The sequence below is a fragment of the Vicia villosa genome, linkage group LG6 (genome assembly GCF_029867415.1).
Source record: "Vicia villosa cultivar HV-30 ecotype Madison, WI linkage group LG6, Vvil1.0, whole genome shotgun sequence".
Lineage (NCBI taxonomy): Eukaryota > Viridiplantae > Streptophyta > Magnoliopsida > Fabales > Fabaceae > Vicia > Vicia villosa.
Window position 1 is genome coordinate 99,326,228 of NC_081185.1, and position 14,405 is coordinate 99,340,632.

The following is a 14,405-nucleotide window of genomic DNA, read 5'->3' on the forward strand; positions in this document are numbered from 1 at the left end:
CACGAATTACTTTAACATGATCAATTTTACCAATTTTGGTTTTTCTATCGTGCAATTCGGTCAGATTGATTTACATTTTGTGTAGTTACAGTATATCATGTTACGATTATGTGTAGTTTGTATATATTCCGTTTTTTTCTTTTTGGTTTGAATTTCATTTGTTGATATTGAAATGAGATCTAAGTAAAAAGACTTGATTGTGAGGATGTTTATGTTGATTCAGAATAGTTGAAAATGGGATTTTCCTTCACAAAACTATACAACCGGTAGTTTGCCAAGAAATATATGCGTATACTTATGGTAGGTCTCGATGCGGCTGGTAAGACCACCATTCTTTACAAGCTCAAGCTTGGAGAGATTGTCACCACCATTCCTACTATCGGTATGTATAAATAAGACTTCTTGCCTTAGTATCGCACGTCCTTTCTCTGTGAGGCCAATTGAGAGTGTGATAATGGCTTATATTATCATTATGAATCTCTCATGTTAAGTACCTTGTGTAACTTGTACTAATGGATCATTTGGTATAGAGTTCAATGTGGAGACAGGGGAGTATAAGAAAATCAACTTCACTGTCTGGGATGTCGGAGGCCAGGATAAGGTAATTTTTTCACTAAGTCTTCTATGGTGTAATAGACTGCTTACTAGAATACTTATTTATGGTTTAGCTAACTGTACAGATTGCTTTTGTTTATGTTATAGCAAGGAAATTGGCCGAAACTCTCCTTAAACCATTATGTTTATGTTAGAACGTGTATCTATTACTATAAGATTATTATGGGAAGAACACAGAATTGGAGTAACAATCCTACTGCAATCCACGCGATTTCCCCACCAAGAATTCGAGAGTATTGGATCTCTCCTTACATATTCTTATTCAAAATTAACCAAATCCTTCCATTTTCCCATGACTTCCCTAAATAATCAGTAAACTGATCCACTTACTTTCATTATCCTTTAATATTTTTTATTAATGATTGGTCTATTAAAAAGTTAGTGACATAGGTTGGATAGCTCCCCGCCATTCAATTGGGCAGAGCCGTAATTCTGGTGGTGTGATTTTCGTTGAAGGTCGTGCTAAAGACACCATTGTGCTTTCATCAGGTAGAACAAAAGTTTTTGTATGTTAATCTTTCAGTCCTATATGTAGTGTCCCTCCCTCATTATTGACCATGGGTTCATTCTCTTTATGAAAATACTAATCACATGTTTCAATACGAGAAGGTGAAAATGTTGAACTGGGAGAACTTGAAGAAGCTTCCATGAGGAGTAACCATTTGGAGCTGCTGGTACTAGATATGCAAAGTAGACAATCTGGACTAATGGATGCCAGTGGGAATTCTCTGAGGAGATAGAGATTGTAGCGACCACTAATTGCGACTAAAAATCTGCTAATAGTTGCTTTCTTGGTTTATCTTGATGGTGTTTGAATCCGCAGGTATGTCTCGGCATGTGCGACTGTTAATTGTGAGAAACCAAAGTCTGGATAAAAATATCAATATGCAGAGTTCAGATCAACAGGTTAATTCTAAGTTAGGTGTCATCGATCGGGTCCATGGGATGTTTGATTTTCCCGAGGATCTGTTAGAATGATTGTTTGAGGGGATTGTCAGTTGGCCGCAGCTCCTTCCCTCACCGAATAGCGTAGCTTTGCGTATAATTTCTATCGTATAAATAATCTGTAGCTCGAGGTTGAATGTTTCTATCGATGTTTCAAGCCTGCTCTAAAACAATGTGCCAGTATTCAGGGAAGCATATTATTTGTAGAAGCAAGGCAGTTTATGACTGGTATATTCCAAGGAGAATTACCCCCTTCCCTCTTGCTCATATGTCGTTAGATTCTGAGATCTATTCCTCGGAGTATCTTCATTTGGTAATGATAATATTCCAAATTTTGAATGTGGAATGTGAATGATTTTCAATCTCACTTTTCTAATATCACTGCAAAAATAAACCTTTTGACTCAAAGAAAAACTATGAAGAAAAGAAAAAGTAGTGGTTTATGAAGAATATAGCAGTATGTTAACTTTGTTATCCTTTCTAATTAGTAAGAGCAGTGCAGAATGAAGATATATTTTCTCTGACATTTGTATCGATATGTATTTTTTTTAATAACGTTTGTATCTTGATCTTGATCTTTACAGTGTAAGTGTTGGATTGGGGTGATGATGGTGTCACTGCTGCTGCTGAAACTTCCGTCATAATATCAGATCAGTTAAATCCAATTCCTTTTAATGACCAGAACATATTTTCGTTTATTACTTGAATATGAAGCTTGTGTTATAATAGCTGTAATCAAATGCTGTGAGCTTGAAGGCCTTGGAGAAGAATCATCAACAAAACTCCTAGAATTTGGGTTTGGCATAACTTAACCCCACAAAACCAACCTATAAGGTGAGGGATGCCCACCACTGATAACCATTATTCAGGCCATATTAATATCCAATGTGGAACTATTAGGAATAAAGAAGATAAATAGTGAATAATTGCAATCTTGATTCTAGAATTTTATATGTTTCTTTGTGCAAGCCAAAATAACGAGGTGATGTTTCTGATTGTTTAAGATCTATGAATCTGATACTATCAATTGACTATTAACCTTCTAAACCCTATGCTCATTTAGATAATGCTAAAGATTGGACAGAGGAGGAGATTGAGAAAGCATCAAAGAAAATTGGATATGGGGCTGTTAAGTGATTTTTTTATCTCTATAATATTTTCCTGTATTTAAAGTATAATAACCAACATGCTTTCGAACATTAATATATAGTTAACTTAATTGGTGACATACTTTGTTGAGTTAAATTGGAGTAAGATGTATTGCTTTGCAATTACCTGTACCGATTTTTTAAAGTTGATGCGTTGCTTTTCATTCTGCTCTAATGTTCTGAATCTGGTTGATATGTTCTTAGAAAATACTGGTTTAGAAAATATGCAATGCATTTAATTAGGTCCGCTGATTTATATTTACCCTTTCAACAATAGCAAAATCTACAAACTACTTCCTCTGTACCATTGCCACTCAGTTCTTCCATCCATTGACAACTTCCCATCCTTATTCGTAATTTTGAATATTAACGGGAACAAATTTTGAATATTAACGGGAACACGAAGTTACTGATCAAAATAATAAATATTAACGAGAACACGAAGTTATTGACAAAATATTGAATATTAACGAGAACCCGAAGTTACTGATAACTTTTATGAATATTAACAGAAACATTAAGTTACTCATAATTTTTCTGAATATTAACGGGAACAAATTTGGAATATTAACGGGAACAAATTTGAAATATTAACGGGAACACGAAATTATTAAACAAAATAATGAATATTAAAGGGAACACGGAGTTACTAATCAAAATAATGAATATTAACGGGAAGATGAAATTAGTGATCAAAATATTGAATATAACAGGAACAAATTTGGAATATTAACGGGAATATGAATTTACTGATCAAAATAATGAATATTAGCGGCAACATGAAGTTATTGATCAAAATATTGAATATTAACGGGAACATGAAGTTACTGAATAAAATATTGAATATTAACGGGAACATGAATTAGTAATCAAAATATTGAATATTAACGGAAACATGAAGTGACTAATCGAAATATTGAATATTAAGGGAAAAATGATGTTTATTGATTAAAATATTGAATATTAACATGAACAAGAAGTTAGTATTCCAAATATTAAATATTAACAATAACCTAAAATTATTTATCAAAACATTAAATATTAATAGAAACATAAAATTATTAATCAATTCATAAAAATATTTTTTCTATAAAAAAATCCACTATTGAACAAAATCGTCTGAACGGATACCCGTGCGAACACGGGTATCACGCTAGTTACGTGTAAAAAGTGGTGTATATAACATAATAATAAATGAGTGAGAAACTATATTTGTCAAAAGGAACTAGTAAGAGACCCGTGCTGCCGCACGGGTAATTGAATTATGATATTGTGTAAATAATTAAAAAATATAATAATTTAGAATCTTCAAATAATAATCATGAAATAAAAATAATAATAATAACAAAATATTTGTTAATGTGATAACACATGAATGAGTCATAATGTCATAACATTTAGATAGTATCAAATACAAATGTAAAATTTTAGATATAAATGCAAAATATGAAATGATATATTTTTTAAAAATGAACAATAATCATATAGATTTAATTAATATTAAATAATCATACACAAAGAAGAAAAAATACAACTGTAATATGGAGAAAAAATTAATATTTAAAAATAAAGATTTTGTCTCTTAAATTAAAATTATAATTGATTAAACTAAAATAAACATTGTCTTGTTAGTGACCCGTGACATAAATATATTTTTAAATATTGTCTGTGTTGTTCAAAAATCACACTATACATGTTTACCTCATCTATACAACTAAAGGTTGTTTGCAAGAAAATATATTGATTAAGAATGCAAGAGATTTTAACTTGAATGAATGAAGATGTCTTTAAAGATGAAGAGACCATTTTTGATTTGAATGAAAGATGTCTTTACCATGAAGAGATTTATTGTATAATTGATGTATATGAATTTCAATATCCAATCTATGTTAAAGAATATTTTTGAAAATTCACTAACGGGGGCAGTGAACACCCCCTTATAATTAATTTATAAATATTAAGTTATTTATTTAACATATAAATATAAATAAATATATTATTAAAAATTAAATTATAAATCAATAATTTATATCTATTTAATTTAATGATTGTATACGAACTAACTCATCCATTTTATTTTTAAAAATATTGTATTTACTCAAGACTTGAGTTTATTATAATATTCTTTCTGTCAATCATATATTATATCTAGAATTAAATTATTTTCTAATATCGTTTTAACCTAAATTAAAAATTAATTATATCTTATTGATTATTCGAAGATTTTTGTTTTTTTATAAAAGTAAAGTATTTATTAAAATGCAATCTCATACTTAAAAGTAAAATATTTGTTTCCACAAGAAAAATAAAGTTATTTGCTACCCTAACCTTCCTTATAAAATATGATTTCATTATTATTTAGATTTTTTGAGTATCATCTAATAATTTTAGGAAAATACATAATCTTCAATTTTAGGGAAAAAAAGATATTCTCTCTTAATAATTTTAATATCATTGTATTTTTCAAGATTTCATTCTATCACATATCTTCTATTTAATTCAAAAGAAAGAAATTCAAATTATCTAATCCAAACTTTGTCTAGTGTCTATCAACTTATTTATTAATTAAATATTTTAAAATTAATTAAATAATTTTTTCTTAGAACATCAAATGTTTAGGCATTAAAAATATTTATCACTAATAAAAAATATGAAGAAAGAAAAAACAACCTAGGTGAAGTAAAAATTAATCCTCTCCTCATCTGTCATTTACATGATTAATGTTTGTTTATAATAATAGTAATAATTTTCATTCACTGTCTTCTATTGCACAACCTCTCTCTCTTTCTGCTTCTTCTTCATTTCTCTGTTGTTTTTCCTTTTTGGGTTCTTTCTTTTGCTCCTTTGGTCACTACTTTTATCTCTTCTCTCCCTCTTGTCAGAAACCCTTTGACCAATAACATGCTAGTAAGTGCGTTTCGCTTCTTATTTATAATACTAATAACTCTGAATCAATTGTTCATTGCACTGCTTCTCCAGCAGTTTTCAGCTGAAATGGGAAAACGATGTTACCCAAGCAGCACTTAAGATAACAGTTAATTTTAAATTTGAAGTAAGACACAAGATCAACAATGCTTAAGTTATCTATATTTTTCAAAGAGGCAACACAAAAGGATTAAGAAAATCATATCTTCAAATTTTGTAGCGGTGATAGAAGAGCTGTTAGAGAGTTATGCGGTTCTTCTCTAAAAGGAGCAATAATAGAGACAAATAAACAAAAGTGCAGGGATATCATGTGTGCAAGGTATATCATGTGTGCAACCTCCAGCTTTTCATTTAAAAATGAGATAAAGTAAAAATAAATGTATAGATAAAACACCAAAGCTCTTAATTAATAGGGGTCTCTCTTCTTAGGGGTCTCTCTTCTTCATGCAGGAAACAATTTTGTGACTTCTATAACTGAAAACTAAGGTGACCACAACTCTTATATCTACCACTAAGAATTGCATGTCATAGTTATTCAGTGCCTCAAATCGAAGCAAAATCCAAATTCATAGGCTCAGAGAAGTGTGTATAAGATTAAAATAGTAAACTCGACAGACCCATACAATCTAATGGAGATACATATACTTTTATGGCAACCGTGTCAGTCATATATTGATGCAAACTGTGAAACAACAATGTGTTATGTGTTGTTTTAAGAAATAAGGTAAGCAGTTGATGTATGCCAAGGTTATAGACTTTTTACTGCTCTGCCATGTTGTTCGTATGCTTTCATAAATGAGTTGCACCATTAAGCATTTCCCTATATATTATATGAAATGTACATAAGTTGAATTATGGTATACTCATAGAAAGCAGTGTGTACAAAATGTAATGGATGTGTAGATTTTGCATGTGCATTACTGTTAATTTATTTGATTCTTCAATTTATTCAATGCTTCACTGCAACTACATTACTGGCAAGTAGTGTTATTCCTAATATGCAACTTAACACATAAATTTATATGGTTATAAGGACCCTAAACAAATGTATAAAGTACAAAGAAAGCCAGGAAACAAACAGACTTCCATACAAATGAATAAAGGTAACATGTTGCACTATCAATGGATGTAAAATTAGGGACTTGATATTCATGTACCAGCTACTATTGTTAGCTCTAAATTGCATATTGTAGTTCCAACGGTATCGGCATATGACTCCTGCATATGATATTAGGATTAAAATGGAAGGAGATAGAAAAGAATGAATAAAACAGAACCATAATGTGTAACTCTTAGAGAACATACATGTTAGAGGATAATAATTTCTCCAATTGTTTTGACTTCTCTCATTTTAGAGAAAGTTTAGATTTCATATGTTGTTTGAGAAGCAGATGTTTATGTTTGTGAATCATTTTGGGATAACACACCTGAGAAAGAGCTTAACCGAACCACGTGAAAAGATATGAACTCAACCATGCTATACGACAACAATAGACAAAATCTGAGAAACTAAGAACATTAGAAATAGCAGTAAGTAGATAGCCACATTGTAGTTCATGTCCTTTTTCTCTCAGCTTCCTGTTCACAAAGGTTTAATGATAAGTTATAGCAGGTTAATGACAAGTTTGCATCTTGGAATATTTCTAAACAAAAAATAAAGATATGGAGAACTTGCAAAGAACTTGAAAAGAGAATTTGCATGGAGAACTTAAAAAGAAACTGCTGAGCATTGTGATGACAAAGGAGGAGCGGAAAGTGAAGTTTCCAGAGCCCGCTAATATCAACGTTTGAGCAGGAACAGGCCTTTGCAGGCATGTATAACATGGTTAAAACGATTCCAGACCTGCATCGACTCATAAAGCTATCCTACAAATGAAACCACAAATATAAGTATCTTGCAACGTTAAAATATAGACTAAAACCATGACTGAACAATCCAATAACAGATATAAATTGGTATAAGAACCATTCAAAAACTATCATCATACATCACATACTCCCTTAAAAGATAGAAAGAACTATCATGTTATCTTTGTTAAATTCATGGACCAACTCTTCAATACCATCAAGGGAAGGTTCACTATGTACATGATCATCTAATGGCACCGCTACATGATTCGAATCATATAATTCTTGACATGGCCATAAATTTGAAGGCAAAATAACATGATCATAAACATTTAGTTAAAACAGTTCACATAAACATATATGCTCACCACAACTGCTACCAAACCTACTCACCAAACTGCTACTAAATGGCAATCTAAAACGGACTGCCGAAAGCTAGCACAACCAGAACCTATATGATGCTACTAAAGGGTGATGTTGTTGCCTTTGAGTGCTTGAGCCAGGTCTTGGACTTGTCTTTTGTTCTGAATATGGTCTCGGCAGCGTGATTTGGAAATTCTTTAGGACTTGTTTTTCTTATGGATTTGATGTTGCAGGTAGTTGTCTTTCCAACCAGTTCCACCATCACGGGAATCCACTCAAACGCATATTTGTCATCTGTGTTTGAGTTGATTTCGGTGTGGCCTTCCATAACTGTACAAAGACATAACAATTAGTGATCTTATTATCACAATGTTGTAAATTCTTGTTCTAGTTAAAATAGGAGACCGACCGTAAAATGTGAGAGGGAAAACAATAAATTAAACTCAGTGAAACATGGATCTAGTAAAACTAACAAACAAAAACATGCAGAAAAATGAAGAAACCCTTTGATTAAAGAAGACCTGCAGAGCATAGAGAGAGAGAGGGTTTTTCAAATACCAGGGACAAGGAGAAAGGAAATGTTGAAATGAAAAATGTGGAACTCGAAAATAACACACTCATTCATTTTGATTACCACTTAATGTATGGGAAACATACCGTATGAACGATTTGTCTTTCATTGATCTTTCTCTTTTGGTGGCATGTCATCTTTAAACCTGATGCACCATGGAAAATGACAACATCAAGTTCTTTTGGTGGCATGTCATTCTTTCGATTTAGAATGAAAAGAAAATCTGATACATTTCAAAACACTGAAAAGAAAATCTTTTGTCGGCAAGAAGATACACATTCGAAGAGAATAGATGACAGCGCCAAAAACAGTGGTGGTGACGAGAAGAGATGACAGCGCCAAAAATAGTGGTGGTGGCGAGAAGAGATGACGGCGGCAAAACCATTGGTGGTGGCACGATGAGACGATGACAGAATACACGATGGTGGCGGCGGCGAGAGGAATGATATCCTTCTTCCATGTTTCTAGATCTGAATCAGAATAGAGAGAGGAGTTTAGGGTTTTTTTTTTTATTCTAGGGTTTCAGGGAAAAGAGAAGATGAGAGAGAGAGAACGAAAGTGAGGAGGAAGAAGAGAGGGATAATTTTCAAATGAGCAATGTGGCCAATGATGAAGCTGTTTTGCAGAGGATTGGGTATCTATCAATTAGAGGGAAACCAAATGTGCTCAAAAGTGAAATGGAAGTACAAAACTTTTTAAAAGTGACTAATGAGAAGCACACAAATGGCATTGAGCAATATTTATTTTGTTAATTACTTAGATAGCCTTTTGTTAGTGTAAAAAATATTTGAGGGGGGTATATTAGTAAGATTGGGCAACATTATAGTATTGGGTACATAGTTGATTATCTGAATTCCTATTGGACAGTGTGCGTGGTGACACATCAAAATGCCACGTCAAATAACGGCAATTAAAACCTGGAAACATCTAGAGGTTCTTCCCGCGAACACATTTCTTATTTAGAGAAAAACTCCGATCCAAAATTCCGTCACCGTTAAACATCATTCTTCTCAGTTCCGATTTCAAACACTCTCAAAATTCAAAATTCTGATCCGGTTAAGATGAACCGCTCAGCCACCACATTGTTCATCATCTTCGCCACGTTGTGTTTCCTTTTGGAATTGGAAGCCAAATCAATCGACCCCTACAAGGTTAGTTCCATTGAAACCTATCTAGGGTTTTATAATTTGAGAAGGTTGAAATAGTGGAAAAATATTGCATTTTGAGGTTTATAATTTGGGGTTTTATATTGCAATGTTGTATATTGTTTCTATTTTATCAAAGAATGTGCATTTGCAAGTTCTCGTCTTTCTTTACCCTAGCTTGAGGAACAAGATGGTGCAAAAGGGGAAAAAAGGGAAATTTTGTGTATTGATTTGAATTGTATTGTTTGCATAAGCTGATTGCACAAGGTTCAATTTTTATCAGGTTCTTGGGGTTGATAAAACTGCGAGTCAACGAGAAATTAAGAAGGCTTTTCACAAGTATGTTGATTTTGTATTCTTGTTGAAGCTAGCAATATCTGTTAACTTGGCTTATTTATATTGTTTTATTTTTTTGTTCAGACTCTCTCTTCAATATCATCCTGATAAGAACAAGGCCAAAAGTGCACAGGAGAAGTTTTCTCAGATAAATAATGGTATATAAAGTTTCTTTCTTTCTTTATGCCATTAGACAAAAGACTTGCGATACTGATTGCGGCTGTTGTGGTGTGTATTAACTAGAGTTTGTTCTTTAACATAAAAACAATGAATAACCGTATGGGTATCACCACCTGCCAATACCGTTTTGTCGCGGTCGTGGAATACTTTTTAAAACCCTGATAATAAGTTACTTTCTAGTTTCTATTGATTTCTTGTTTGAGGATGTTCATTTGAGTGTATTTTTTGTTGTTGACCCCTTTAACAGCGTATGAGATTTTGTCGGATGAAGAGAAGAGGAAGAATTATGATTTATATGGAGATGAGCAAGGTAATCCTGGGTTTCAAACCGGTTATCCTGGAGGTCAGGGTGGTTCTGGACATAGTGGCTTTCACTTCAGACCCGGGGAACAATGGGGTAGCGGTGACCAAGGAGGCTCTAAGTCATTCTCCTTTTCATTTGGTGGCGGTGATTCAAATTCTTTTGGATTTGGTTTGGATGATCTTTTTGGAAACTTTTTTGGGGGCAATTCATTTGGATCTAAATCTGGGTCCAATTTTGGGAATCCATTTAGGTCTAATTCTGGGTCCAAGAGTTCCCCCAAAAGTCTTAAAGCCATAAATTCAAATGTCTACAAGAAAGAAATAGTTGATGAAGGAATGACCTGGCTTTTGCTATCTTATTTACCCTCATTGAGGGGTATCCAACACTTTGAGTCCATTATAGGAGAGGTTTCCAGCACATTGCAAGGAGCTTTGAAGGTTTTTGTTTATTTTTTTTAAGTTAAATCATTTTCGTTGATTGTGTTGTAGTTGGATGATTTATTGTTTCTCTTTTTTGACAGGTTGGAAGCATTAACTGTGAAAAGGAAGGCTCATTATGTAAGGAGCTTGGTGTATATTCCCGCAAAGCTCCTAGGCTTTTTGTTTATTCTTACAAGGAGAATGAAAAGGGTTCTCTGGTGGAGTATGGTGGTGACTTGTCTGTTAAGGATTTGAAGGCTTTCTGTCAACAACATTTGCCAAGATTTTCAAAACGGATTGACTTGAATCATCTTGAGCAATTTAGCACTACTGGAAAGTTGCCTAGGGTGCTGCTTCTCTCCACCAAAAAGGACACTCCTGTAATTTGGCGTGTTATTAGTGGCTTGTATCGCAAACGCTTTACTTTCAGTGATGTACAGGTATGTATGCCAGGAATGGCAGTTAATTCATTTCTCTCTCTGTACATGGACTGAAAGCCTATTTCTTAGTTTAAAGATTAAAAGAAAATATATTTAGATCATCGGACACATGGAACATTGATGTTTAGACCTAACCATCATATATGTTTATAATCTTGTAAGCACTTTATGTGTATATTTCAGATTGTTTTTTCGGTGGAAAGGGATCTCGGTATTTATATTAACAAACAAACAAAAATGCATAATGTGTATCTTGAATCATTTGCAGGTTCCGGATGTTTCTGATTCAAGTGTGAAAAAGCTAGGAGTCGATGCACTTCCAGCTATTGTAGGTTGGCTACCAAATGGAGAAAAGCTTATTCTGAAAACAGGGGTATCTGTGAAAGATATAAAATCTGGTGTACAAGATCTTAGTAGCATACTTGATAGTTTTGAGAAAGTAAGTAAAAAGGAAACATCAAGTCAGTCCAAGAAAGAACAAGCTGATTCCGAAGACGGACACATTCAGCTGCTTTCTCGGGCAAACTTTGAGTCTCTCTGTGGGGAGAAAACTCCAGTTTGCATAATCGGCGCCTTTAGATCTTCAAAAGCAAGGGAGAAGCTAGAATCACTTCTCTCATTGGTAAGTGAAAACTCATCAACTTACTAAATTTTATCTCGTGAAAAATCTCTAAGGGAGCACTGTTATTTCAGGTCTCACAGATGTCCTTGTCAAGAAAACCAAATGGAGGCGGAAGCTCTAGGGACGCCATTTCTTATGCTCTCTTAGATTCTGCACAGCAACAATCCTTTCTAAACGCATTTGATAAAACAGGTTATAAATCATCAGATAAGTTATTGATTGCCTACAAACCTCGGAAAGGGAAATTCACTGTATTTACAGGTGAAATGTCAATAGAGGAAGTAGAGAATTTTATCGGCTCCATTCTAAGTGGAGATATACCCTTTAGGGAAACACTTAAGAAGCCTGTACTGAAATAGAACATTAGGGTTATATTTAGTTCCTTACGAACCTCACTGTATTTTGCAATATAGATATAAAAGATAGCATATCAGATAATTGGTAGTAGGTCTGATGTACAGTAATATTGTTTTAAAAGCTCTTTTCTTGAACATGAGACATTTTTCATATCAGCTTATTTACTTTGACATGGTTTTTGTTTGTTTTTAAATTTGGCTTTGCTTCAAATTTATCAACTTGAGTTATTATCCTGCAAACTCAGTAAGCCAATCTTTTTAACTGTGACCTTCGCTTTCTTGCATGATGTATCCACCTTAAGACAGATTGCACTTTTTCATTACGTCAATTTAAATGAACTTTTTCATTACGTCAATTTAAATGAACTTTTTCAAGCCAATGCACTAGTCCTTGTTCTTAAACTCTAAAAATATATTAATCTTGGTGATTTGGCCTAGTTTATACGAACGCGTAGTTTTAGTGTTTAGTGTGCACGAACTAAATGATTACTTTGTTCCGGTGGCTAGATTGAGAGGGATCGAGATTAAGTGATTTTAGCACACCGAAGTCACATTAACTTCCAATGTTTACTCATCAATCGATCATGCGGTTTATATTATGCCGCATTGCTGCGATGACTTCCAATGTTAACTCATCGTTAGATCGATCATGCGGGTTTATATCATGCCACATTGGTTTTTATTATTTCTTCTTGAAAAATAACAAAAATAACAAGACATCATCTCCATGCACCTTTCCCTACCAAATCACACACCATCATCTAAGGAAGAAAAATGATAAGTTATAAGTTAAAACACTATTTAAAATAGTATATGAAAAATAAGCTATAAACTAGTAAAATAAGCTATAAGTTTGTGATAAAAAAACGTTAGCAAACGAGTCTAAATTATCATTTGAACTTATAAACTATAAGTTTAAAAATATATCTTACCAAACAGACTCTTAGTATCAATAATTATGAGTGATGCTAGATGATCCTCCAGCCATATCACAACATTTTTTTTACATTTCATGAAATCTTCTAAATATATTTCTAAGCCTACACTTTGGCCCCCCATGGAATATATTTTAGCACTGAGAGATTGGAGACGAACTTTAAAAACATAGTTTTCTAAAATATAAGTTAGATAGAGTATATGAAATGTAAATTTAAGACCATCAAAGACTTCCGCTTAATGAATTGGTTTAAAAGTTGGATGTCGCTCTTTGTGGAGAGAGAACTATGGACTTATTATTTTTTAAATTTTAATCTATGTGCTTATTTTCTCATCTTTTATAAGGCAATTCATTTCTTTGATATGAGCCGTTATTTCTTCTTCTTCTACTTTTTGTTCCTTCTATTTTCTATTTTTTGATAATAACAAAGAGAAAGTATATTCTCAAGAGATGGAGAGTATATTCTCTTTATTTGTGAGGAGAGTTACCTACTCCATTCTTTTATCTATTTATTTCTATATTACCACTTCCTCGAGTGATGCGTTATCATCATTAAAATGGGGAGAATGTGAGTCAATGTGCTGTTGAGATTTAAGAGGGTTTTTTTCAAAATTTTTGATCCTCTTAGCAGAATAATCTCGATGAACGAATCTTGATTAAATTATTAATCATAAATCAAACACCAATAAGGATTCAAGAATTACCTCTTGAAGTGTGCTTTATCTTTTGATCACGAACAGCGGAAGATATCAGCGTCTCTACGTAGTCCACGCGAGTACAAAATAGAAGGCGGTGCTAGCCGCTATGAGAAAATTTACAATTAGCATTGGTAGAGAAAAGAGCTCCAGAGCTTTTAAAACTCTAATGTTCTTATTTTGGGCTTTTTCAAAATAAGTCCAGTCTTATTTAATTAAATTATTTAATTAAATAAATATAATTTATATTTAATTAAACTCTTTTAATTAAATAAAATATTAATTAAATCAAATCATATTTAATTTAACCAACTATCAATTATCATTTAATTAAATTAAATCATATTTAATTTAATCATCCGTTCCACTATAAGTACTCTATGCGTGTGATGTAACACCCACAAATTTATTTAATTATTTAAATAAATTTCACGGATTTAATATGGAAATTCGATCGAAGTTGGATTTATTAGTGATATTATAAGACGAGGAATTGAATTATTTAGTCGGTTAACCGGAGAATTAATAAAAGGGTTAATAGTAGTTTATCCTCTGT

At 32.6% G+C, this 14,405-nt stretch overlaps 1 protein-coding gene and 1 long non-coding RNA gene across 6 annotated transcripts; one reads left to right on the plus strand and one right to left on the minus strand.

Moving 5' to 3' along the window:
* Window positions 1–5,294: 5,294 nt before the first annotated feature.
* On the minus strand, window positions 5,295–9,104 carry LOC131609401 (uncharacterized). Of its 5 annotated transcripts, none has more exons than XR_009286151.1 (4): window positions 8,502–9,104; window positions 6,939–8,174; window positions 6,791–6,851; window positions 5,295–5,697 (listed from the first exon to the last, which is right to left on the minus strand). It is a non-coding gene; the product is annotated as an uncharacterized LOC131609401 (long non-coding RNA). The 5 variants fall into 5 exon arrangements; XR_009286153.1 differs by lacking the exon at window positions 5,295–5,697 and having other exon boundaries at window positions 5,710–6,851; window positions 6,939–7,494; window positions 7,875–8,174; window positions 8,502–9,103; XR_009286152.1 differs by lacking the exon at window positions 5,295–5,697 and having other exon boundaries at window positions 5,710–6,851; window positions 6,939–7,499; window positions 7,875–8,174; window positions 8,502–9,103.
* Window positions 9,105–9,341: 237 nt separating this feature from the next.
* LOC131611946 (dnaJ protein ERDJ3A) lies at window positions 9,342–12,388 on the plus strand. The gene is made up of 7 exons (XM_058883770.1): window positions 9,342–9,566; window positions 9,844–9,899; window positions 9,981–10,054; window positions 10,324–10,817; window positions 10,901–11,239; window positions 11,508–11,861; window positions 11,933–12,388. Exons 1-7 carry the CDS (start codon window positions 9,477–9,479, stop codon window positions 12,218–12,220), a joined length of 1,695 nt encoding a protein of 564 aa, XP_058739753.1. The 5' UTR covers window positions 9,342–9,476; the 3' UTR covers window positions 12,221–12,388.
* The last annotated feature ends 2,017 nt before the right edge of the window (window positions 12,389–14,405 follow it).

Bases quoted from the DNA above. Each gene is read 5' to 3' on its own strand.
- LOC131611946 (XM_058883770.1), top strand. From the start codon at position 9,477: ATGAACCGCTCAGCCACCACATTGTTCATCATCTTCGCCACGTTGTGT. The intron at 9,900-9,980 runs GTATGTTGATTT...TTTTTTGTTCAG, and splicing joins ATTAAGAAGGCTTTTCACAA to ACTCTCTCTTCAATATCATC. The intron at 10,055-10,323 runs GTATATAAAGTT...CCCCTTTAACAG, and splicing joins GTTTTCTCAGATAAATAATG to CGTATGAGATTTTGTCGGAT.